This window comes from Colobus angolensis, unplaced genomic scaffold, assembly GCF_000951035.1.
Source record: "Colobus angolensis palliatus isolate OR3802 unplaced genomic scaffold, Cang.pa_1.0 Scaffold276, whole genome shotgun sequence".
In the NCBI taxonomy this organism is placed as follows: domain Eukaryota; kingdom Metazoa; phylum Chordata; class Mammalia; order Primates; family Cercopithecidae; genus Colobus; species Colobus angolensis.
In genome coordinates, this window is record NW_012115999.1 from 2966881 (window position 1) to 2993718 (window position 26838).

General features: G+C 37.1%; 1 protein-coding gene across 1 annotated transcript in view; it reads left to right on the forward strand.

Moving 5' to 3' along the window:
- The window catches only part of RAD23B (RAD23 homolog B (S. cerevisiae)), a 46862-nt gene extending 23701 nt beyond the window's left edge, over positions 1-23161 (forward strand). Inside the window, exons 5-10 of the mRNA XM_011948243.1 lie at positions 2781-2836; positions 9751-9878; positions 12641-12776; positions 14527-14654; positions 15460-15630; positions 20499-23161. Of these exons, the coding sequence (XP_011803633.1) occupies positions 2781-2836; positions 9751-9878; positions 12641-12776; positions 14527-14654; positions 15460-15630; positions 20499-20612 (733 nt within the window). The 3' untranslated portion in view covers positions 20613-23161. The remainder of the gene's footprint in view (positions 1-2780; positions 2837-9750; positions 9879-12640; positions 12777-14526; positions 14655-15459; positions 15631-20498) is intronic.
- The last annotated feature ends 3677 nt before the right edge of the window (positions 23162-26838 follow it).

The following is a 26838-nucleotide window of genomic DNA, read 5'->3' on the forward strand; positions in this document are numbered from 1 at the left end:
TTTCAGACCTACAGAAGTTGCATAAGTAACTTGATGGTCAGTGATCCCCGAAAGCAGACACTAGAGTTTCTTAGTTGGACTTTGTATACCAACTGCTTATTCTTATTTCTGAAAATTTTACCTCAGAGAAATATAAGAAGAGAGGAACGAGAGAAACTCAGAAAACAAGCTGCTTAAATGCGTCTTAGTTCCTTTATCTTTGCTGGAAAATATCTACTGTCCTGTGAAACACAAAACCTAGTGAATAATTATCAGGAGATAAGCTGATAAGAGAGCTTCGGGAAGTCTGTTTATGACCACTGACCTGATGTTTGTTATTAGGGATTTGTTTCTTTAGGTCAATTTTGTTGTTTTAAAAATTGTCTATTACAGTGCAAATTCCACTTGATATCTACCTGAGAGGAACTGCACTTGTGCCCATGACCGTATTGTTTGTAATTAAAGGACAAATTGGAATCCTAAATTGACCTGTGGTTTATTCGTAGTAGAGAACAGGACTACTCAAAGTGTAGTTGTCAATAGGCCACATCAGCATCACTGGGAGTGTGTTTGACATGAATTCTTGGGCCACCCTGGACCTGTAAATCAGAATTATCTGAGAGTGGATCCTGGAAGTCAACAAGCCCTCCTGGTGAATACTTGGGATTCTTGAACTCTGTAAAATTTGAGAAACCCTGTATCTGATACTACAAGACAGTTAAAGTATGTACTATATAAGCATGTTAAATGAGTGTGGTTTTGAGGCTTTGTTATTGAGTGAAAAAAGCAGGTTGCAAAAGAGTATAGGTGATAACCATAAACCAGACAAAACCCATGAACAACATCGTACATTTTCTGTGGGTATGCATGTTAATGTGTAGAAGAGAAGTAGGAAAGCGTTGACATATAACTGATGAGTGGTTTCCTCTGTGGTTGGAGAGGGGAGAAGTAGTGAGACAGAATCAAGATTAAAGAATAGTGGTTAAAGTATAAGTACACCCAGTCTTATCTGTGGTGTTTAAAGAGAACTTTTTAAAGACAATGTGTGATAATAGTGTAAATTATTCTAAGGGAGACGAGTCTTACCGAATTTTAAAATGTATTATACAGTAGTGATTAAAACAGTTTGGAATGGCTCATATTACAAAGATTGGTCAGGGAAATCAACAGTAGCCTAGAAATAGACCCAAATAGATACAGGAACTTAATAGAAAATAAAGATACAATTTCAGAACAATGTGGGGAAAATGCTGTTGAGATCTCATCATCTGGAATGAAAAAAGAATGACCCCTCATACTATACACCTGCAAAAATAAATTATAGATGGATATGGATTTAATGCAAAAGAAAAGCCATAAACTAATGGAGAACAAGGGAACAAAAGAATAATCTTCACTTTGCGAAGTCATTCCTAAGCAAGACAACAACAAAAGTTGTAACAGGAAAGATTGATAAATTTGACTGTAGAAAGAATGTAAATGCAGGAAACCAAACTACACATTCCTTAATAAGAGCTTAATTTGGTCTTTTAAATGGAATACCGTGCATCTGTGGGAAAAAATTGAAGTAGATTTGATTGTGCCGACATAGAATGATTGTTAAGTTAAAAAACACAAAAGCTTAAAAAACAAAACAACAAAAAAAAAGTAAGATGCAAATTGTTATTCTTTTAAATAGAAATTGGTGTCATAGTGGTGGTCTCTGGGTTAGGGGTAGGAAAAATTTAGTTTTTATATATTGTGCTTTTTGATATTTTATTTTCTCTGTATTAGTTTTACAGTATATTTAATGAAGAACTTAAAAATTATACCAAAGGATTATATTAATCATAATATTCATATTGGATGTTATGATGCCAGGCACTTTGCTAAGCAGTGTACTAGTGTAGCCCTACCCACAACACTCTGGAGTATATGATACTATCACTGACCATTGTACTGATGAAGAAACACGCTTAGAAAGGTTCAGTAATTTACGAATCCAAACTTGGGTTTTCTGCTCTTACTATATACTACCAAAGGCTTTCTCAGAACTGAAATATAATGGGTGTTTTTTTTAATTGAGACACAGGTCTAAGTGTGTATGTGTGTCTGCTTTAAAGTTCCAACTACTACCTTTACCACTGTTGTAAACTTAAGTTTATTTTTCTTTGGCCTGCTCTTCGTGGTCTTTCATAATTTTCTTTTATTGCAGATTTCTCTGTAGTTTCCCAACAGAAACTTAATGTTTTTACACTGATTTTCGTTACATTCAAACTTGGATTTAACCCATATCTACCTTTTTTGCATATGCTATATTTCTTTATTTGAATGTCTTCTTTCAGTGTCCTCGTTCAGAACTTATCTGTAAGATCTCATTATGTAAAGACTATAGCCTAATTTGGTTTCTCCATGTGCTATTTTACTATATACTGCTTTTGATATTTCTTCTGGTGTGACTTGATTTATAAATTATTTAACTTCTCATGTAAATTACTTCAGGTAAATAATTGTGCATTATCTTTTTTGTATTCAATAGACAGATGCTGTCTGTTAGGATATTATTTTATATATTTTGACATTTAAAATGATGGATTCTCAGAATAGAAGGAGTACCAAGATTGAAAATTTTTCCCAAACCACAAATGTTGTAGATAAAGCTTTTGGATTTAATCTACAAGAGACAGTTTAAATACTGTAGTCAGACTTTTGTATTTAATTAAAATCAAAGAATCTGTTTACAAGTTGTATAGTTACTAAACTAATGTAAATTAAATTGTATATACTTTTTAAAATGTGATTGTTCTAAAATCCTTTTACAGTACATCGGGAGATTCTTCTCGGTCAAACCTTTTTGAAGATGCAACGAGTGCACTTGGTAAGTATCTATTTTTCCTTGTAAACAACCTGTGAAGAGATAGGTAAGAGGCTTCACTTTTCTAGATCATGATAAAAGTGTTAATAATTTGCATGGTTATTTATAATCAAGCTGTAAAATGATTGAATTAAGTAATTATTCAATTAAGTGTTACTAAAGACTTTTAAATTAATATTTATGTATTGAGTTATTTAAAACTTGCTTTGAGTTGAGCATACTTGGTTAAAGCAAATAAATTTCCGTTTTCCAGATGGAAATTTTAAATGTGATCCTAACATGGTTGATCTGTGTATGGGTTTATTACAAAGGATCTTTGAAATGGATATGACATTTTTCTAGATCTGTCTCACACGTCATGTGTATTCACCTTCAGACTTAATTCCAACTTGATGGCACTGTACATTCCCATCTATATCATGTTGCTTGCATTGGCTTGCAGCAAAAATGCTTTTTTATCCCAACTTTTACCTGCTGAATAATGCCTTTCCATCTCCCGTTCACCCCAGTCTGTCAAAATGAAGCACCTTTTTTTTTTCTCCCATTGTAGCATCTCTGATATAGTTCCTGCTAATTACTAGTTTATTGGCTGGCAACTCCATTCCTACTGTTTGGTGCTCTTAAATGGCAGGAAGGGAGAAAGCAAGGAATAGGTAGAAACAGCAGCTTTGGTGCAGTACAGGCTCTGGATTCCTGCTTAGCTTCTACAGCAGCAGAGTTCCAGCAGCAGTACCACCTCCTAGCATCTGAGTTGGTTCTCTGACCTAGTTGGGCTGGAACTCCGTGGTGCCCTCATTGCCATGGAAAATGGCATGTACATGTAGTAAAAAAACAGTAGTTTAAGTTATCTAAGATTGCCTGGGTGTGCCAATCCCAGATTTTCATCTTTGAGGAACAGTGTCCTAAAACACACTGCTATCAAATACAGTATGAGTTAGTCTCCAGCCAGGAAAACAGAAACCACTCTATTTCAAGCAGGGAAAGGCTTAATCTCAGGAATTGTTAGGAATTGGAAGGGCTGGAGAATAGGATTACCTAGAGATCAGTAAACTGTCTGTGGCCTCGGGGCTGGAGCCAGCTGGCACTTGCGGCTAATGGTGCTGAAGGCTCTGGCTGTGGTCACTGCTGCTGCAGCTGTAATGCATTGATGCTCCTGAGTGGGAGCCTGGGAGGCCATGCTGTAGCTGCTGCTGCTATACTCAAGCCTCTGTGACGATGTCTTACTTCCCATTCTCAACTTTATGGTCTCGGGATCCCTCTACATTTTCATCTTTAATTTACCCAAGTCTCTATGTTGATTCCCTGCTTTTTCATTTTATTCTGATTTATCTTGTTGCTGCACAAATTAACCTTGCTTCTTTAAACTTTCCTTCTTTGGCTTCTGTGACACCACTCCTCCTGATCCATACCTCAGGCTCTTCCTTCTCAAGCTTTGCTTTGCTTTTCTTCTCTTTTCTTTCTTTCTTTTTTTTTTTTTTGAGATGTAGTCTCGCTCTCTCGCCCAGATTGGAGTGCAGTGGCATGATCGTGGCTCACTGCAACCTCTACCTCCCGGGTTCAAGCAGTTCTCCTGCCTCAGCCTCCTGTGTAGTTGGGATTATAGGCACGTGCCACCACACCTAGCTAATTTTGTGTATTTTTAATAGCGACGGGGTTTCACTGTGTTACTCAGGATGGTCTCAATCTCCTGGCCTTGTGATCTGCCCGCCTAGGCCTCCCGAAGTGCTGGGATTACAGGCGTGAGCCACAACGTCTGGCCAGTTAATTCATTTTATTTTACCTGACCATTAAATGTATGAGTTTTCTATGGTTCCATTCTAGGCCATAGTTCAAAGTTTAAACTATGGGAATGACCAATACCATCCATATACTATGTAGATTCCCCAAATTATAGCTGCAGTACAGATCTCCCTCTGAACTCCCAAACACTTATCTTGACATTGTCAACTAGAAAACTTAGAACTTCTATGACTTTAGGTTTCAAACGGACTCATTTTTTAATCCCCAGTCTGAGTCTTTCCTTTTGTTCCCTTCTTACTTGTACCATCATTCATTCATCCACCCTCTGCCTCTTTTGGCCCAGTGAGTCTGTTTCTTTTCCTTTCTCTCCTCTCCCCTCTGACCTCTCTTTCTTCTTCCTTCCTCCTTCCCCCTTCCCCCTTCCCCTTCCTCCCCTCATTCCACAGTTACTAATGACTCCCTTTCTTAAAGTCTCTGGAATATTTGTTTTCACTGTCATTTAGTTGCCTTAGTTCAGGTCCTTATTTCACTTATACTCTTGCATTATCCTTATCCACCTGGTCTACCTCTTCCTTACCAGAGTATATTTTCTAAAAAGCAACTCTGATGGGGTCTTTGTTAATTCCTTTAATAGTTCCTCATGACCTAGAAAGTAAGTCCAAAGCTTATTCTTTTTAATATTTAAAATTTGTATATATTTAGGGAGTACAAGTGCAGATTTCTTACATGCATAATATGTGGTGGTGAAGTTTGGGCTTTTAGTGTAGCCATCACCTGAATAATGAACATTTATTGTACCAAACAGGAAATTTTTGAACCCACACTCCACTCCCCACCTTTTGTCGTTTCCAGTGTGTCTTATTCCATTCTATATGATGTGTGCCTATGGTTCAGCTCCAACTTGTGAGGACATGTGGTATTTGACTGTTTCTGAGTTATTTCATTTAGGATAGTGGCCTCCATAGTTCTATCCATGTTGCTGTAAAAAAGACATGATTTTATTATTTTTGATGGGTGAGTACTTTTACACACACACACCCCATTTTCTTTATCTCATCCTCCATTTAATGATTCCATATCTTTACTATTGTGAATAATGCCATGGTTAACATACAAGTGCAGGTATCTTTTTGATATAATGATTTATTTCCCTTTGGGTATATACATAGTAGTGGAATTTCTGGATTAAATGATAGTTCTGTTTTTAAGTTCTTTGAGAAATTTCCATGCTGTTTTCCATAAAGGATGTACTAACTGACATTCCCGCCGGCAGTATGTAAGCATTCTGTTTGCTTCGCATCCTTGCCTGGCATCTGGTGTGAGATGGGGCATCTCATTGTGGTTTTAATTTGCATTTCTCTGATGATTAGTGATGTTGAGCATTTTTTCATGTTTGTTGGCCACTTGTATGTCTTCTTTTGAAAAATGTCCAGTCATGGTTTTTGCCCACTTTTTAATGGGGTTATTTGGTTTTTTCTTGATGTTTAAGTTCTAGATAATAGCACTTTGTTAGATTTCCTATGCCAGTGTCCAGAAGAGTTTTTCTAGGTTTTCTTCTCCGTTTTTTGTAGTTTCAGGTCTTAATATTTAGGCTTTAATCTGTTTTGAGTTAACTTTTGTGTTTGATGAGATGTCTGGGTCTAGTTTCATTCTTCTAAATATGGCTATCCAATTTCCCAGCACCGTTTGTTGAATAGGGTGTCCTTTCCCCAGTGCATGTTTTTGTTGACTTTGTTGAAGATCAGTTTGGTTGTAGGGTATGCGGCTTTATTTCTGGGTTCTCTATTCTGTTCCATTGATCGATGAGTCTGTTTTTATACCAGTACCATGCTGTTTTGATTACAATAGCCTGGTAATAGTATTTGAAGTGAGGTAATATGATCAAAGCTTATTCTGAATGACATAAGGTTCTTCATCACCACCTCTTTGGCCTCATTACTCTGTTTCTTGTCCAGTCTCTCTCGTTTTGTTTGTTTGTTTGTTTGTTTTTTTGAGACTCACTCTCTGTCTTTGTCACCCAGGCTGGAGTGCAGTGGCGCAGGCTCAGCTCACTGCAACCTCCGCCTCCTGGTTTCAAGAAATTCTCCTGCCTCAGCCTTCCAAATAGCTGGGATTACAGGCACCTGCCACCATGCCCAGCTAATTTTTGTGTTTTTAATAGATACGGGGTTTCACCACGTTGGCCAGGCTGGTCTTGAACTCCTGACCTTAGGTGATTCGCCCACCTCGGCCTCCCAAAGTGCTGGGATTACAGGTGTGAGCCACCATGCCGGCCTCTCTAGTTCTTTTTACTAGTCATTTGCCTTTGGACTTTTAAGATCTAAAAAGTATCACACTGCTTATGGGTATTTTTTGAGATTCTATAATTTAACTAGGAAACATGATTTTAGGAATCATAGTGTAATGATTAGGTGTGGAGACTCTTCACTATCAGCCTGTGTTTTTATCTCTGCACCATGACTTAATACTTTGACCAATTTTTTTTTTTTTTTTTTTTTGTATTGGAGACAGAGTCTTGCTCTTTCACCAGGCTGAAGTGCAGTGGCATGGTCTTGGCTCACTGCAGTCTCTGCCTCCGGGGTTCAAGCAGTTCTCCTGCCTCAGCCTCCTGAGTAGGTGGGACTACAGGCACGTGCCACCATGCCCAGATAATTTTTTTGTGTTTTTAGTAGAGATGGGATTTCACCATGTTGACCAGGATGGTCTTGATCTCCTGATCTCGTGATCCACCCGTGTCGGCCTCCCAAGTGCTGGGGTTACAGGCGTGAACCACCACGCCTGGCCTTTACCAAATTATTAATCTCTCCAAACTGTAACCTCCTCATCTTTTAAAGGAGTTGAAATTAAACCTTTCTTATGAAGTAGAGAGAACTAAAAGAAAAACACTATGTTAAAATAACGCAGTTCTGATTTTCTGTAGCTCTTAATTTCAGTTGTATTGATACTGATTTCTGTATCTGGGAATTAGGTTACTGAAAGTATATTGCTACTTGAGTTGCTTTGTGCTCGAATTATATCAGTAGATAAGAAAATAAATAATTAAAAATTATTGTTTTATGGGATGGGAAAAGGAAAGTCATTATTTTAAACAAGATATCAAATGATTAATCTTTTTGTGATATTTAGGGGTTTTTTAGCTATTAAACACCTTTATTTGGAAAATTCTGCAGAAAAAATTTATTTATTCAACAGCTACTCGGTGTCAGCTGTGTTATCAGGGAAATATGCAAAATGGCATGGTTTTCTGCACAAACTTGCATTCAGTTGGGGCCAGAAAAAAATAATGAAACATTAAAAGAAAAAAGGATAAATAATATTAAGAACACAAAGGGCGTCCCTAAAGAAAAAACAGAAGGCTACCTGGGATGGCTAGGCAATACCTTTTAAATATAGAACTGAAGCATGTTGAAGAAACTGGCCATCTAAAGATGGCTGGTGTTGTGTAAAGGCCCTGGGGCAGGAAAAGGTGTGGCCTGCTGAAGTAACACCGGGAAGATGAGTGTGGTGGGTGGAGCATTGTTGAGGGCTGGGAGCCAGAAATGAGATGAGGGGTTTTGTGTGTGTGTGTGTGTGTTGACTTCTGCAACTGGCTGAAGAATAGATTGTAGATATGGAGACAAGAGTTGGAAATGGTGTAATCCCATGTAGAGACTGTTGTGGGCTTGTCTTCAGTGATGACAGTAGAGAATGAAGAGATGGGTTTGGGGTGTAATTTAGAGATCTAACCTAGCAGGTATGCTGGTAAATGAGGTGTGGAAGGAAGAGGAAAAGGAACTGAAATCCCCAGGGTTTCTGTTCAAGCACTTAGGTGAATAGAGGTGTCATTCGTTTAAAGAGAGCAAACAGATAATGGTGGGACACATTTGAGAGGGAAATCTGAATTGCAGTTAGTTGAGGAATGAGTGGAATGTGAGAAAGTGGACACATGTTCAATAGCTGTGGCTGTCATGGGAAGAGAGCAGATGGTTCCTCAAAGAGGAATTAGGATGAAGTCAAAGGAGGGAGGTGTTTTTGTTTTAGGGTGAAATATAGGACATAGTTAACTACTGACCCAGGATAATTACACAGAGGGGGAAAGATGTTGGTGGAGAAGAGAGGATAACCAAATCCAGTTTGGTAATGGTCCCCAGAACACAAGCGGAAGAGACGATAGTTTTAAGTAAGGTAAGTTTATGAGGAAAATAACTTTCATTTATTCAGAGTGTTGTCTGTGCTGAGAGGAGGGAGCATAGGAGTCTGTAAGAAGTGACTTGTTGGAATATTAGCGCTTAGGGCATTTTACCAACTTTGTATAGTGTACAAGATTTTAACTTTCTAGCTCCTAACCTCTCTTTCCCCACTGTTTTAGTTATATAAGGTATCAAAGGGAAACTGAACTTGTTGCATCAGAGTTGATGGTTTGAAATGCCATCCGTTCCCCAGCATGTTTTCAGAATTCGGTGTCTCTTCTTATCAGTTGCCTTCTTTGACCTCCTGATTCTCCCTTACCTTTGTACCTCATTTTTCTATTATACTCTGAAACGTATTATATGAATTTCCTGTTGCTATTGTAGTAAGTTAACACAAACTTAATGGTGTAGAATAACACAGATTAACTATCTTCTAGTACTGTAGGTTAGAAGTGAAACACAGGGCTCACTACTAAAATTAGGGAGCTGGAGTTCCCTTTTGGAGACTCCAGGGAATAATTTTTTTCCTGATCCTGTCCAGTTTCTAGAGACTGTTCACATACCTTGGCTGGTAGCCCCTTTCTCCATCTTCAAAGGCAACAGCATAACATCTCTTATCCTGGTTTTATCTCCTCCTCCTCACACCTGTTTCTCTGACCCTCTCATCTGCCTCCTACTATTCTTAAGGATTCATGTCATTATGCTGGACCCACTTAGATAATCCAGCATGAGGTCTCTATCTTAAAGTCAGCTGATTAGCAACCTTAAGTTTATCTATAACCTCAATTTCCCTTTGCCATGTAGCCTATTTATAGGTTCCAGGATTCAAACCGGAGGGCATCTTTGGGGGACCATTACCTACTACATATATGTTGTAATTTATACTGTTACTCATCTTTGTATTCCTAGCACAGTTGTGCCTGAAATGTATACATGAATCAAGAAATGTATAGAGAATTCTTATTTATTAAATGTTCCTTTTCTTTCCCCTCCACCCTCCCTTTTTAGTGACGGGTCAGTCTTACGAGAATATGGTAACTGAGATCATGTCAATGGGCTATGAACGAGAGCAAGTAATTGCAGCCCTGAGAGCCAGTTTCAACAACCCTGACAGAGCAGTGGAGTATCTTTTAATGGTGAGAAACATGTTTTACTTTACTCCATTCTAGTTGTTTAAGATCAAAATCTCAAACAGATTTTAAAGGACCAGTTCACCTGTATGATATATGCTAGATGATATACAGTACTTTTTTCTAGTATGTTTGTATTTTGTGTTAATAAAATGTAACCTTTTTTAATATAGTGGTCCAGCATTGTAGTAGCTTTTTAGGTGCCACTGTGCATGAATTATTAAGAACAAAAATTTTAAGCTTGAGAGTCTGGGCCAAATTCTTTTGCTTATACTATGTATATATCTGTAATAAGTTGCCAGCTTTTTAAAATCTGGGAAATTTCACATATAAGTACAGATTTCTGGTTTATCTGGACAACTTTGGATCCCAGATTTTTGCAAGGGATTAAGGAAAATATTTTAGATCATAGAATCTAATTCATTATTCTCTGATTCACTGTTACCAATGTAACATCACGCATTTAACGAATGATGTTATTTACTTGGTTCCATTAGCATTTGAATTTGTTTTTATAGTCAGTAGGAGTTGAGGGACTTTTTGAATAAGGTTTTCTTTTTTTACTGGTAATGGGAGTTTTTGAGAAATAGATTGTTGTGGACATTGACTGAAACACTTGGTATTAAGATGAAAGTCTGCTAGTTTTACAGATGTGACACAGGCTAAAGTAATTGAATTAACTTTTTAAAAATCTTCTATTCTATAATTGTCTGGTGTTTTGGAGTATTATCGAAGCCTGAATTGCCCTAAATACCATCTTAGAGTTGCTCTTTTAGTATCTTAGAGTTAACTCTTTTGGCAATTAATCCAGTTTAACCCATTCCTTTATGTCTAGGTTGTCCTTTGTGTCTAAGTTGTACTTCTGTTAAAATTTCCTTTCAGGTAGCTGCCTAGTTTCAGAAGAGTCAGTTATAAGCCTCATAACTGTACTCTGCCTCCACTATTTATTTGCCCATGCATTTGGATGTGAAGTTCACAAAACCTTTTCTTAGCATATTATTTTATCTTTTTAAATTCAGTTTTTCATTGTCTTCTTGAGTAGTGTCTTTAAATGCTGGCAGTTTATCCAGTTTGTTTGGAATTCTGGAATTAGTAATTGTTGTGAATTTGTTTGGTGAGGGGTGCATACCCTAAACAGATTGTATAAAAGTATTAGCTTTTATGGAGTGGCTTTCATTTACACCTGATTTAGAATTCTGCATAAGTTCAACAGTATCAGTTATTTTGATCTAATGAATGTGGAGTTTTGGGGTATAAAAAAAAAGAATCATTGTTACCAAAGTTGCTAAATGCTAAAACTGCTGTATAGCATCAAATGCAAATAAATAGATGAGTCATGAGTTGATCAAACAATTTATAACTAAAATGTTTTTTGTATGTGTGCTGTTTGTTTCATAGACAGGAGGGGAAAAGTTGCCTTTAACTGTTACTAGTTAACAGATAATAAGGTGAATGGATGGAAAGAAGAAATGTTGAGCACTTATCTAACAAGAGGCTATGTAACGTGTGAGAATAGAGGTCAATCTGTAGCAATGAAGATTAACTTTTTAGTTTAATGAAACAGAATTTGATGGACCCTCTGGATCCTAAATGTAGTTTGTTAGCACTTAAATAACTGCCCATCTAAGTTAAGGGTTTGAAATGATGAACTCATTCAAAAACATTGATTTTAATGCCTGGAGTGACATCTAATGCATGCATCCATTTTCCTGCTGTGTTGACCTTCATCCTTTATATGTTGTTGCTTTTGGCTTCTGGCTTATTAGGAAATGGAAGCGTTTATCATCTTACTCAATTGTAATACTTGGTTCTTTATTCTCTTCTTTTCACAATCTGTAAAAACTTAATAAAGACTTTTTAAAATTTTTAAATGACAAGTCTTATCAATCATGTGCATCAAAATAGGTGTCCCAAAAGATTTTAGCACATGCAGTTTTAAGCTCTTAATAACTTTAAAAGATAAGTACTATAAACTTACAAAAGGCATCACCTAAAAACTAAATGGTTTCAGTTTATTTTAGATCGATTTTGTGCGTTTTGAAAAATTAAATTTTTGGAGATACTTGAGTAGCTCATATTTATGAGATACTTTGACACTTTCTCAAAGAAACGCTTTACTCAAAAGTATGTCAAATTTATGAGATACTTTCTGAGTGACACTCAGTACCGTGGATCAGTAGAGGAGATCCTCCTGCCTGACCGCTGTGTACCTGGTCTGTATCCATTAGATATTTTTTTCCCCAGGAGTCATTTCAGAACTGTGAAATGTGCATCAAAAACTCTTTTTGGATTATCTTAAGCTAGAATTGCAAATTCAGTCCTTTTTGTCAGTGAGTAACAGCTGATGAAGATTTCTAAGAAGTTAAAAAGTCAACTGAAGTAATAGGGAGCACAAAAACCTTTGGTTATGTTCAGTTTTAAGAAGGTACATGTATCAATATTTTTCAACTTTGACGCCAATTACGTGTGCCTGGTAGGTGTCTTATTGGACAACACAGGGAAAATTTCCATCATCATGGAAAGTTCTGCTGGACAGTGCTGCTCTGCATTATTACAGCAATGTGGGTTTTTCTATAATGCACCCAGGTCATTTCTAATCTAATTTTAATCCATGCAGCTTAATAATCCTTTACTTTTAATTGAAGCAGACATCTGTTTGATGCTTTTGAAAATCAGACAAGATGTTAAATAGACTATAAATCTTTTACTCTGTATAATATTTAATTTTGCCTGAAGGGATATCTTAAAGCTTGAAAATTCTGTTATAGGGAATCCCTGGAGATAGAGAAAGTCAGGCTGTGGTTGACCCCCCTCAAGCAGCTAGTACTGGGGCTCCTCAGTCTTCAGCAGTGGCTGCAGCTGCAGCAACTACGACAGCAACGACGACAACAACAAGTTCTGGAGGTAAAGTGGAATCTTTTGGATGGAGAAGGAATGGCCGTGAATTTTTAGTATAAAATGATTTAATCTGAAATACTTCAGAAATGAGGTTCATTCCCAGAGCAGTTGAATGATTCATTAAGTTCTCTCTTCACTAATGTTTGAGAAGGGCCCAAAAGAAACTCTCCCAAGTGGATGTAAAAGGTATCCTTGCTGATATTAAACATCAGTGTTGCAGTTTTGTCAGAGGGCATATTCTGTTTTATTTGTTTTAAGGAAAAGATGCTTTCCAGTTTGTATTTAGTGTTACTTTCTGATGCTGTTCAGAATGGTTTGCTCACTTTGTCTCTTAACTCTCTCCATAAATGTTACAAAGTGTATGTAATTTCAAAGCCAGCAGGATTTCAGTAGTTATACAACCAAGGAAATGAGACCCTGAGAGGTTTCAAACCTTGTATCTAGAGGAGAAAGCAGAGCTTGAATTGAAGTCTTCTTACTGGGGTACTGACCATACCCACACGTTGCTATAGGTCTGACTACAGAGCAGAGCCTGGAACCTGCGGTCGGCTTAGGAATTACGCAGTGTTCTCCTTCGTTCGTTCTTCTGTATATTAATAAAGTAATACAAACTGTTGATCTTGAAAAGGCCACTCTTCTGTGCATTTCCTAGCTCTGATTATGATAGTCACCTCTGGTTGACAGAGGTCACTCAGTGCTTTGTGTACAGTCTCCAGAGGACAGGCCTTTTGTTTGTTGTGATTCAGCATGGGAGTGGAAAGAGATGGCCACAGCTCTGCTTTGGATTTGGGGTTCTCTTCCTTTCAGCACTTATTAGGTAACATAGTCTCTAAGTCTCATTGCTTTCACCTATAAAGCTAGTATTATATATGGAAGAATAAAAAACCCATGTGCTATGGTCATTTCAGTTTGAATGATTGTCTTCCTGAATAGGAAATTACAACATACCTCTAAAAATTCTCTTTTCTTCATTAGTAATCTCAAAAACATAATTCCTTTATGTACAATTTTTGGTTTCCTATAGCATAACCAGAGAAGTACCAGCACCCTGAAAAAGCCACAAGTTCTGTATTTTATATTTTATTTGGCATTAACATTTATTATTGTGAATGGATTTTAGACTGAAGAGTTTAGGTATATTAGTACTAGATTGCCATACAGCTTATTTATCTGAAGTTTTTGTAGTTCACAAATGTTTGAAATTTAATGGTAATAACCAGAAGTCTTCCTTAATGTAAGTTTGTATTAAAATTTCTCCTGATTTGCAAGTCTGACTTCAGACTTTAAATGTCTTTCTCTACTTTGGTTTAGCATTTCCTAGGAATTCAAGCTCAGATTGTGTTCTTCTAGGGGTTTTCATTGTTTATAAAGTAGTGAGTTTTTGTTTTTGTTAGTTGTGGTGTATATTTTTCTTAGGAACCTTTAAGCAACAGGAACAATTTTTAGTACTTTTTATTTTGATAGAACAAGTTTCTAGGATTATTTTATAACATTGAGTGCCAAGGGCAATTATAGACAAGTTTGGTTCATGTTACAGTCAGCGTTCTGTACTCCCTGCATTTGCTAATAGGAGTAATTTTTGCTATATAAAACTTGCAAGTTGATACGGTTGGAAGATTTAATCATTATTTACTTCATTTATTATATCTGAGAAATCATTTTTTACTTGATATGTTTGCTGTCTAAATGTATTGTTTAACCACTCTTTGTATATATATTTACTGCTTTTGTTTAAAAACGTTTATGTGTATTTTAGGACATCCCCTTGAATTTTTACGGAATCAGCCTCAGTTTCAACAGATGAGACAAATTATTCAACAGAATCCTTCCCTGCTTCCAGCATTACTACAGCAGATAGGTCGAGAGAATCCTCAGTTACTTCAGGTGACTAATCAGTGTCAGTTTCACAAGTGGGTTAGAGTGTATCACATTTTGAAAAAGTCCATGAACGGTCCTTCCCCGCCTCAAATACAACTCTGTATTTGAGAATGGTGAATGTATTCTTCCAAGCTACACTTAGTAGAATGTTGTAATCTGGATAGGTGTACTAAAAAAACAGTTGGGATATAGAGGTTGGGTTAAATTAAGTTGACCAAATAATAATAAGTTTGGGAAACATTTTATATTTCCTTCTTGGAGATTCCCAGTAGACATTACTATATTAAAGAATTTGGGAAGCTGTTTAACAAAGAAACTGCCTAACTTTAAATCACTGTTTACAAGCTTATTACTTAGTTCCTTTTTCTTAGGAACTTCTAAGCAATAGGAACAACTTACTCTTAGAAAAAATAAGTGTGGGGCTTCTTTAATGCTCAGATCACCAAGTATTTTGAATTTTATACAGCATTTTAGTGCCCACTAGTGTGGAAGGTAAAAACATCTGCAAGTATACAGAATAAGTTCTGTTCTTATAGTGCCACAGTAGTTTGCTTGTTTGTTTTTTAGCACAGGAGGCTCAGAGCACTTAAGAATTTGAATTTCTTCACTGTTTACTTTGCCCAAAAGTACTACATTTCTTTACTAATGTACAAGAAATCACATCCTTCCAAAGACTGAATAATCCAGAATCACTAAAATACTACGTTTGCAAAAGTGTAGCCTTTTCTCTTAGTGATATTTAGAATTCCTCTGTTCTTGTAGATGCTTAATATCAATGTATTATTTTTCTCTGTCATTCACATCACCACAGCAAATTAGCCAACACCAGGAGCATTTTATTCAGATGTTAAATGAACCAGTTCAAGAAGCTGGTGGTCAAGGAGGAGGAGGTGGAGGTGGCAGTGGAGGAATTGCAGAAGCTGGAAGTGGTCATATGAACTACATTCAAGTAACGCCTCAGGAAAAAGAAGCTATAGAAAGGGTGAGTTTAAAACTTTAAAAGTTAGTTCTTGGCTGGGCTCACGCCTGTAATCCCAGCACTTTGGGAGGCCAAGGTGGGCGGATCACCTGAGGTCAGGAGTTCAAAACCAGCCTGGCCAACATGGTGAAACCCCATCTCTACTAAAAATACAAAAATTAGCTGGGAGTGGTGGCACGCACCTGTAATCTCAGCTACTTGGGAGGCTGAGGCAGGAGAATTGCTTGAACCTGGGAGGCAGAGGTTGCAGTGAGCCAAGATTGCATCACTGTACTCCAGCCTGGGCAACAGAGTGAGACTGTCTCAAAAAAAAGAAAAAAAATTCCTTAGTCACACTAGCCCCATTTCAAGTGCTCAGAAGTCACATGGGGTTAGTGGCTACTATTGGATAGAACCAATGTAGAACATTTTCGTTTACTGGAGATAGTTCTGATGGACAGAGCCAAAATAGAGCATTGCCCTATGGATTGCGGTAAAGATAGTCTCCTCTTAACCCTGTTCCCCCATCTTGTCTTCTGTGAAGCCAAAGGACAAGCAGTAAAGGTATAATTTTATTGCTGTGTTAAAATTCAAGAAGAAAAAGTCTTAGAAGTATATACCCAATTCTAGATTTTTTCGAGTTTTTACTTGTATTTATTTTTTATTTATATTAAACATCAGAACTCTGCTATCCTGATTCCAGTAACCTAGTTTTTATATCGTGATTAGTCATTCTTTTTCTCCCTCATTTTTACTATAAACAGGGAATCGTAGTAATCATAATACTTGCCCTGTCTTATCTTACAAAGTGTTTTGACGTGGAAATCAGATAAAGTGCATATTAGTGTGGCTTTCTAAGTAAGTTTTGAAATTGGGAAGTGTTAATTGTTCCCATTTTATTATTGTTTCTCAAGATTGTTCTGGCTGTTCTGGATCTTTTGCATTCTTGCACAAATTTTAGCATCAGCTTGTCTGATTCCTGCAAAAAAAAAAAAAATGCTGGTTGGGATCTTGATAGGGATTGTTTTATTCTATAGATGAAATTTGCGGAGTATTGCCATATTAATAATAAGGTTTTTCTATAATTTCTTTCAGTAGTGTTCTGAAGTTGTGCACTACTTTTTAAAAAATTATTCCTAGGTATTTTTATTCTTCTTGATGCTGTTATAAATGGATTTTTCTCGGCCAGGCGTGGTGGCTCAAGCCTGTAATCCCAGCACTTTGGGAGGCCAAGGCGGGCGGATCACGAGGTCAGGAGATCGAGACCATCCTGGCTAACCTGGTGAAACCCCGTCTCTACTAAAAGGTGGCAGGCGCCTGTAGTCCCAGCTACTCGGGAGGCTGAGGCAGGAGAATGGCGTGAACCCGGGAGGCGGAGCTTGCAGTGAGCTGAGATCTGGCCACTGCACTCCAGCCCGGGCGACAGAGCAAGACTCCGTCTCAAAAAATAAATAAATAAATAAATAAATAAATGGATTTTTCTCTTAATTTCATTTTCAGATTGTTCATTGCTAACTATATAAAAATACAATTTAATTGTGTATATTGATCTTTTATCTTAAAACCCTCTTGAACTCTTATTTATTCATTAAGTAGTTTGTGCATGTGTTCATTAGGATTTTCCATATACGAGGTCATGTCATCTGCAGATAGAGACAGTTTTACTTCTTTTCCAATATGGATACCTTTTATTTCTTTGTCTTGTCTAATTGCCCTATCTGGAGCCTCCGGTATATTATTAGACTAGCAAGAACCAACAACATCCTTGTTTGGTTCTTGATCTTAGGGGAAAGCATTCAGTCTTTCATCACTAAGTATGATGTTATCTGTGGGTTTTTTGTGGATGCCCTTTATCAGATTGAAAAAATTCCCTTCTGTTCCTAGTTTGTTCATCAGAAAAAGGTGTTGGATTTTGTCAAATGTTTTTTCTTTTTTTATTAAGATAATCGTGATTTTTGTCCTTTAGTATGCTTTTATTACATTGATTGATTTTTGTATGTTGAACCAACCTTGCATTTCTGAGATAAATTTTACTGGTCACAGCGTATGATCCTTTTTATACGTTGCTGGATTTAGCCTGTTTGTATTTTGTTGAGGATTTTTGCATCTGTTCATAAGTCATAATGGTCTGTAGTTTTTTTGTGATGTCTTTGAATTTGGTGTCTGGGTAATACTGGCCTCTTAGAGTGAGTTGGGAATTACTCTCTCCTCTTCTGTTTTCTGGAAGTATTTATTAAGAATTGGTGTTAATTCTTTGAATAGTTGATAGAATTGACCAGTAGTCTGGGCCTGGGCTTTTCTTTTTGGGAAGTTTAGTGATTACTGATTCAGTCTCTTGTTAGTTGTCTGTTCTACTTTTCTATTTCTTTTAGAGTCAGTTTTGATGGTTTTTGACTTGAAATTTGTGTATTTTATCTGAGTAGTCTAATTTGTTGGCATGCAGTTGTACATATTTCCTTATAATCATTTTATTTCTTCTTTTGTTAAAGTAGTAATGTTCCTGCATTTATTCCTGATTTTAGTAATTTGAGTCCTAAGATTTTTGTTTTTTCCCTTCAGTTTAGCTAAAGGTTTTAATTTTGTTGATTTTTTTTTTTTTAATGACAAAAATAACTTTGGGTTTTATTGATTCTCCCTATTGTTTTTCTAGTCTTTTTTTTTTTTTTTTTTTAAGTCTCTGTAATGTTTATTTCCTTCTTACTTGCTTTAAGTTTGTTCTTCCTTTTTTAGATTAGGTTTAGTTTAAATCTTTGTTTAGTTTTAGTTTAAGATTAGATTATTATCTACCTTTGTTAGCATAGATGTTTATAGCTATAATATTCCTTCTGTGTTTATTCTATAAGAGCATTCCATAGGTTTTAGTATGTTGTGTTTTTACTTTCTTTAATCTCAAAATGTTTTTCAATTTCCCTTTTGGTTTCTAATTTAATTCATTCGTTATTTAGGATTGTGTTAATTTCTACAAGTTTATGAATTTCCCACATTTTCTCCTTTTCTAAATTCATTCCATTATAATCAGAGAACATACTTTCAATACTTTTCAACTTATTGAGGTTCGTTTTGTGGCTTAACATGGCATTTCTGAAGAATGTTCTATGTATACTGAAGAAGAATATAATGTAGTTCTTATTGTGGTCTATAAATACCTGATAAATCTAGTTTGTAGTCAAGTCTTCTTCCTTAGCTGTTTTATCTGTTATTGAAGGTGGGGCTATAGATTTCTCTAACTATTATTGTTAATTACCAATTTCTACCTTTAATTCTCAGTTTTTATTTTATGTATTTTGTGGCTCTGATATATATGTTTATAATTGTTGTGTCTTCCTGATCCTTTTTTTTTATCATAAAATGTCTTTTGTTTATAGTAACAATTTTTATCTTAAATCTGTTTCATCTGATATAGCCATTCTAGCTCTTTTTTGGTTACCATTTGCATGGTATATACCTTTTTTGATCATTGTGTCTTTGAATCTTTAAATTGTGTGTTTTGTAGAAGCAGGCAGTTGGATTGTACCCTTTACTTCACCTATCCTAGCATTGATCTGGATAAAACCCAGATAACAAACGGATTTTTAAATTTCTTCTCCTTTCATAGATCAGTAGTTATTCGTGATGAATTGGGATTTTTGCCCAAATTTTAAGGGTCATTTCCAAATATAATCTTAACAGCAGTCCTCAACCTTTTTGGCACCAGGGACTAGTTTTGTAGAAGACCTTTTTTTCTACCAACAGAGGTGGAGTGGGCGCAGTGGTTTTGGGATGAAACTGTTCTGCCTCCGATTATCAGGCATTAGTTAGGTTAGGAAGTGGGGCGAGGTGATGGTTTTGGGCTGAAACTGTTCACCTCACATCATCAGGCATTTGTTAGGCTATCATACGGAGCACAGAACCTAGATCCCTCACATGCACAGTTCATGCTCCTATGAGAACCTAATGCCGCCACTGATACAAAAGGAGATGGAGCTCAGGTGGTAATTCAAGTGATGGGGAGCGGCTGTAAATACAGATGAAACTTCACACTTGCTCACCCACTGCTCACCTCCTCTTGGGTGGTCCAGTTCCTAACAGGCCAATGGGTGGTGCCAGTTCGCCGTCTGGGGGTTTGGGACACGTGATCTAACTCAAGGTGATTGAAACAATTGAGGAGGGTGACATTTGGCTGAGTTTTTAAAGGCTTTTAAAAGCAGTGAGTATTGTTACAAGTGATTTTTAATAGACTAGGAAAATGAAATTAAGTAGCTAGTATTACCATTTAAAATGCTGTGACTGTTAAGCAAATAAAAATAGAACACTGTCTTTACTTCAAAATGTACCATGTGTTATTACTACTAATTGGTCACCTGGTTTTCTAGTATGGAGTGTTGAATAAAGCAAGGAGATTGAGAGTGATGTTTGATCCAAATGAAAGACATGAGTTGGCATTAATTAATAAAACATTTGCTTTTAATTTACAAATAATTAGATGAGGTGGTTAAACTATACTCCAGGTACTCTCATCCTTATCTTCACTCTTAATATACTAAAAACCATTTGATCTACACATTTCTGTAGAGTCATTTATTTTTAAACCATAGCAATTAGCAACTAATGTTTAATTAGGCCAAAGAGTATTTGCATAATATCTCTTAAGCTTTGACTAGAAAACAAAGACTTTTTTAGGTGATTAGTAAAGGAAAGGGTCTAGATTCCATCTAATCCCTTGGGTTGGGCAGTAAATCCGTATTCAGATAGAGATGAATTCATGTAAAATTCTCAAGAGCTTTTTTGGGTTGCAGTATGTTTTTGAGTAATGATCTGTCTTTAGTGCTATGCTGGAATCTGTAATATGTAAGTAAAATTAAATGTGCCATAATTGGTGTGTTGGATTTATATTTTTTTCCTTTTTCTTCCAGTTAAAGGCATTAGGATTTCCTGAAGGACTTGTGATACAAGCATATTTTGCTTGTGAGAAGAATGAGAATTTGGCTGCCAATTTTCTTCTACAGCAGAACTTTGATGAAGATTGAAAGGGACTTTTTTATATCTCACACTTCACACCAGTGCATTACACTAACTTGTTCACTGGATTGTCTGGGATGACTTGGGCTCATATCCACAATACTTGGTATAAGGTAGTAGATTGTTGGGGGTGGGGAGGGAGGGATCTAGGATATAGGGCAGGGATAAATACAGTGCATGTCTGCTTCAATTAGCAGATGCCGCAACTCCACACAGTGTGTAAAATATATACAACCAAAAAATCAGCTTTTGCAGGTCTTTATTTCTTCTGTAAAACAGTAGGTAACTTTTCTTAGGTTTCACTCTTTTTAGTGTACTAGATCCAGAAACTTAGTGTAATGCCCTGCTTTATATTTCTTTGACTTAACATTGGTTTCAGAAAGAACCTTAGCTACCTAGAATTTACAGTCTCTGTTTCATGGCAACACTGGATAATGGCTTTGTGAAATTAAAAGAATTTTTGTAGCGACTGTAAACAGAAATGCCAAATTATCAAAGGTTAATTGTTGCTGCTTCAAAAACAAGTATAAAATTAATGTGTAAGGAAGCCCATTCTTTCATGTTAAATACTTGGGGTGGGAGGGAGAAAGGGAACCTTTTCTTAAAATGAAAATAATTACTGCTATTTTAAAATTTCTTGATCATTGAATGTGAGACCCTTCTAACATGATTTGAGAAGCTGTACAAGTATAGGCAGAGTTATTTTCCTGTTTACATTTTTTTGTTTGTTTTGGGGAAAAATTGGTAGGTGTCTAATTACTGTTTACTTCATTGTTATATTGCAGTAAAAGTTTTAAAACAACCATTGCATGTTTGCTTTTGATGTATCCCTTTGTGAAATTAGCACTTTTGGGGCCAATGGAGAAATGCAGCATTCACTCTCCCTGTCTTTTCTCCTTCCCTCAGCAGAAATGTGTTTATCAGCAAGTCGTGAGTCAAACTGCTGCCTTTTTAAAAACCCACAAAATGCTGATTCAGTTCAAAATTAATGCAAATGTTTCAAAACTGGGTTTCTGATATTTGTAAATGTGTTTCTTTATTAGATAAGAGTGTATTACCATTAAAGTCATTAGTATAATACTGCTTTCAAAAAGAGATGGTAGAGAAAACTATAATCCAGCATCTTTTATTGCATTGGAAAGACTGGCAAAATCTTTTGGAAGGGTTGGGAGATGTGGCTGGAAAGTACTTTGGAAAATATACAATCAAGATATCTCATGGCATATTAAAAGAAAAATCTTAATAGCAGTGTTGGCTTTTATTTGGATTTTTTCATCTCAGTTTTTCCTTTGGAATCTCCTTCATTGGCATTGTTATTTGATCATAAACGGGGCAGATGTGTACTTGTTCAGTTTTTCAAATCTGTTTTCCTGAGTATAAATAAGAGTATTTAAAGAAATAATTTGGGTTGTTTTTGTTTTTTGTTTCCTTTGTTTTATTAACCATCTGATACTAAGATGATGAATTTGCACAGATTTCTCTCTGCATAATTTCTCAATATCTTTAGCACAGTATGGTGATGACTTTCAAGCATTTACATCACGTACTCATAACCTATTTCTTACGAAAATAAATGAAACTGGCTGGGTATGGTGGCTAACGTCTGTAATCACAGCACTTTGGGAGGCCGAGGCGGGCAGATCACTTGAGGCCAGGAGTTCGAGACCAGCCTGACCATCATGGCAAAACCCCATCTATACTAAAAATACAAAAATTAGCCAGGCATGGTGGCGCACGCCTGTGGTCCCAGCTACTTGGGAGGCTGAGGCATGAGAATTGCTTGAACCCGGGAAATGAAGGTTGCGGTGAGCTGAGATCACACCACTGCCATAAACATGACAGGCTTTTTGGACTTTGTATTACCTGTATGTTTTATAATGGATCATGCATAATTTCTCAGGAGAATAAAATGAGAGTTCGTATATACGTTCATCATTCAAGTCAGAGCAATGAGTTGGGAAAAGAGGTGGCATTTCTGGTCGGATAATGGAATACTCTCATTTATTTTATGACATTCTCTATCTGCTCAGAGCATAGTGAAAACTGGAAACAGAAAAAAAAAAACAGCCTCTTCCTTGGAAAGTGACAGCAGAAGGTGGCATGGAGCTTTTGTTCTTGGACAACAAATCTGGATATACTAAGATTAATAATTACCGGAAGACAGCTCAGGCCAAGTTTTGATCGTTCCTTACAGTACCTTGTTTATCTGCTTCTTAAAGAATCAGCCAAGACACCATAAAAGAAATAGGCTTTTTGTGCCTTTTGCTGTTATTGTTTAATTTACAAACTGTTCTGGTAAATCTCTTAATGTAAGTAGCTATTTGACTTTGGAATTTCGCATTTGAAGTGTATTGTCATTTCTTGAAATCTTTTTCTTGTTTAGTTGCTCTGTGGGAAATGTGAGGAAGCCTAAGTTTGTATTTGTAAATTTCTTATGCCATCCTCTAGTCAATTTTTTTTTTCATTGTTTAAAAATACTGAAGTGTTCCAATATAATTTTTTCCTGTACTGGATGGCTAGGATTCTAGAGAATTGATTATAAAATATTTTCAATACATTCAACATTGCACTTCTCATTTTTTAAATGATTCTGTCACATAGAATCAGATTGAAAGTTGACAATGTTTCTGTCACTGATACTTCTTTTTACTTCAGTAATTGGTGAGTGTATTACATAGGAGGCCCAGGCACTAGATTGACTTCATTGGGTCTCCTGGTGCTTTTCTCAGTCAACACAGAGATGGGATATTTGCTGGGATGTTAGGGTTAGTGAGGTCTTTTAGGGAATGCATAAAATTTCCATTGTTCCATACTTCTTGTCTGAAGCAGCCAGCCAAAGGCTGCTACAAAATGTTCTGCTGAAAGTAAGCAGTTGCAGGCAATGAGTGTTCCTGACCCAGTCAGTTCTGGTGGATTCTCCAGCCATAAAGTTCAGTTGGCCTCTCCCGTCCATTTTCCCCATTTTTCCTCCTAAGCCAAGGGCTGGCAAACTACAGCTTTGTGAGCCAAATCTGGCTTATACCTGTTGTGTGGTCCATGAACTAAGAGTGATCTTTACATTTTTAAATGGTTTCAATTGTATATGTTTTTTTTAGCACGTCAGCATTTCAATTTACATTTCAGTGTCCTTAAAAGTTTTATTGAAACACAGCCATGCTCATTTGTTTACATATTGTCTGTAGCTACTTCTGTGCTACAGAGGTTTGCTGTTGGATAGCTGCAGCAGACTCTGTGGCCTGCAAAGCCTAAATAATCACTGGCCCTTTACAGCAAAAGTTTGGTGTCCCTGTTCAAAACCGACTAGTCTACGTAGACCTAAGTTATGTGATGCTTTTTATTCCTCTCCTGACATTCCTGGACTCTTGACTTCAGGTCTCAGCTGTAGTTCGGCTTCCATGTGACCGTCACAGATCTTTACAGAGGAGTGGTATAACCCTCATTGTCCACTCACAAAGAAACATTGTGAGCCTGATGTACTGGCCTAGTGGTATCTAAGTGACTCTTGGATGTTGCTACACTGTTTCTTATTTTTACAGTAGGATAATGAAGTCCATCACGACATTGTCAAAAGCACCTGGCATAGTGTGACAAGTCAACCAGAAAAGAAAAGCCAGATGAAAGCATCTGGAAATTCTTATGGCTTGGGATTGGAGTTGGGGCAACAGGAGGAAGCGTCTTAACTGCAGCTGGAAGAAGAGTGGTGGAACCCTGGAGGGAGAAGTTACAGTAATTGGACCTGTTGTGGTGGGTAGGTGGGTAGCTTCCAGAACTGTGTACTTTGTGGATGGGAGGATGGAAAGGGGAGTGATGAGGCTGAGTGAAGGCTTGGATTTGCTAGGAAAAAGATACTGCACTGTCAGTAACATTTGGGGAACTGCAAGAACAGTTGCAAGTTGGTTGTAAAGAGCCTTCACTGTGGTGAAGTTAGATTTAGAAAGCCAGTGGTCCCTCATGTAGGGTTTTCACTGTGGAGAGGAAGCTGGGATGACCAAAGAAATGGATGACAAGTTTGCTTCCTGTGTTACGGTATGGTGCTGCAGATACCAACATGGCCTCTGCCGTTGAGCTTGATGTACTGTAACAATGGCCATTTTAATAGTAATGGATCCTTTACAGATCTAACCTAACTTGTCTTCCACGAGTACTAAATAGAAAATAGTATCCCAGACTTCTGCCTCATGTCTTAGTCGTACCTTTTTCCATTCTTGTTGCCTTTGATGTATGCACTCCTCATCTTCCTATTCCAGAGCTTCCTAACTCGGCTTGCAGTAGGTATAGATGCTTAGAGATGGTGATTTTCCTCAGCCCATGAGGTCGTCTTCAAGGCAGCTGGGGAACCTGGGCTCTAACCCCAGGCAACCTCATCTGTTTTCCCAGTGTGTTATACAAGTATCGTGTTTGGCATGTTGAAAATATCAGAAAGCTCTGTCCTACACGTCTAACTAGCTTTCTAAATGAGCTTTGCATAAGTCAGGGTTCTCCAGAAAAAAAACAGGAAAGGAGATTATGGAAATAGATTCATTTGATTATGGAGACCTAGCAGTCCTACAGTATGCTGTCTGCAAGCTGGAGAATCAGGAAAGGAATTGGCGTAGTTCAGTCCAAGATCAAAGGCCTGAGAATGCCGAGGGAGGGGTCGGGTGCACTGGTGTAAGGCCCATGGTTCCCAGAACAGAAGAAAGGGGATGTTCAACTCGAGCAAATTGGCCCTTCCTCTGCGTTTCTGTTTGGGCCTTCAACAGAATGGATGACACCCACCTGCATTGGGGAAGGTGGGCATCATCCAGTAGATGTACTCTGGTCTATTGATTGAAATGCTAAACTCCTCTGGAAACACCCTCACCTACACACCAGAAATACCGTTTTACCAGCTATCTGGGCATCCCTTCACCCAGTCAGGTTGACACAAAACCATCACAGGCTTCTCAGCTGTAAATGGCCCTAGTGTGCTGACCAGGACTGGAACTGCCAGTTGGGTTGCCGCCTGAGGTTCCTGGGATGTTTGATATGGATAACTGGATTTGGATGTTGACAGCTTCCCCCTCTGTAAGTTTCAAAACTGTTTCAAAATTGTTTCAACACTGCTTTTGTTTGGCTGCACAATCATACAAGCCATATCGGTTTTGTTTGCACACAATAGCAGATTTGAGCACAATATATTGCTTCAAAATTCATTGAAAATTTGTCGAGAATATTTGGTGGTGGGACTATGTCTTAGAACAGCTTGGGGGTTCGTTTTTTTGTGTACTGAATGATTTTATGGACCCTGGAGTGATTTTTGCAGCTTAACATTTTAGTTCATTGTAGGCGTCTTTTTTGTTGTTGTTTTTTGCATAGGGAGCTGTCAGGCCTGCTTCTACTTAACAGCATTTTGACTATAATTTTTATATTGTCTTCGGTTCTAAGGAAATTGCAAAGTTAAACTGTTTTTTAACCAATTCGTTACTTCTTAATTGTAAACTATTTTCAGTCATATCTTTAACTGTTGTAATTCAAGATGGTTTTATAATTTTTATACCATATTTGCATTTTTGCAAAGATCATTGGCAGTTTTTTCATACACAGTTTCACACTTGCAGAAAAGTTGCAGGAACAGCACAAGAGCTCCCACATACCCCACCACCACCTTAGAGAACCTTATAAAATTTTACATTTGCACCAACATTGTCCTCCAAGCAAAAGGGCCCGATCCAGGTTAACACGCATTTAATGAATCTCCAGTTCACTTTCTCAGTCCTTCTCCCTCCTTGATCTTTATGATCTTAACATTTTTTGAAGACTGTAAGACAGTTGTCTTATAAAATGTCCCCCAATGTATGTTTGGTGTTTCCTCATGACTACCCTTGGTATGTGTGTTTGGAGGAAACAGAAGTGCTGTTGTGCCCCTCTCACTGCGCCCCATAAGGTGACACAGTGTCAATTTGTCCCATCATTGGTGGTGGTCACTTGGACCCTGAGGCAGATGGCGTCTACCAGTCTTCCTTGGAAAGTTACTCTTTGTCCCTTTGTATTGGATAAATATTTTATAGGGAGATGTTTTGAGCCTTTGTAAATATCCCATTTCTCATCAAAATATGGCGCATTCGTTTTAGTATTGTTGTTTCTTGCCTAAATTATTACTGTAATGGTTTCCAAGTGGTGATTTTCAAATTCCTTCTACATTTATTAGTTAACATTGTCCTGTATTCTTACTCTCTTTCCCCTCATTTATTATTTGTACCTGTATGGACTTTG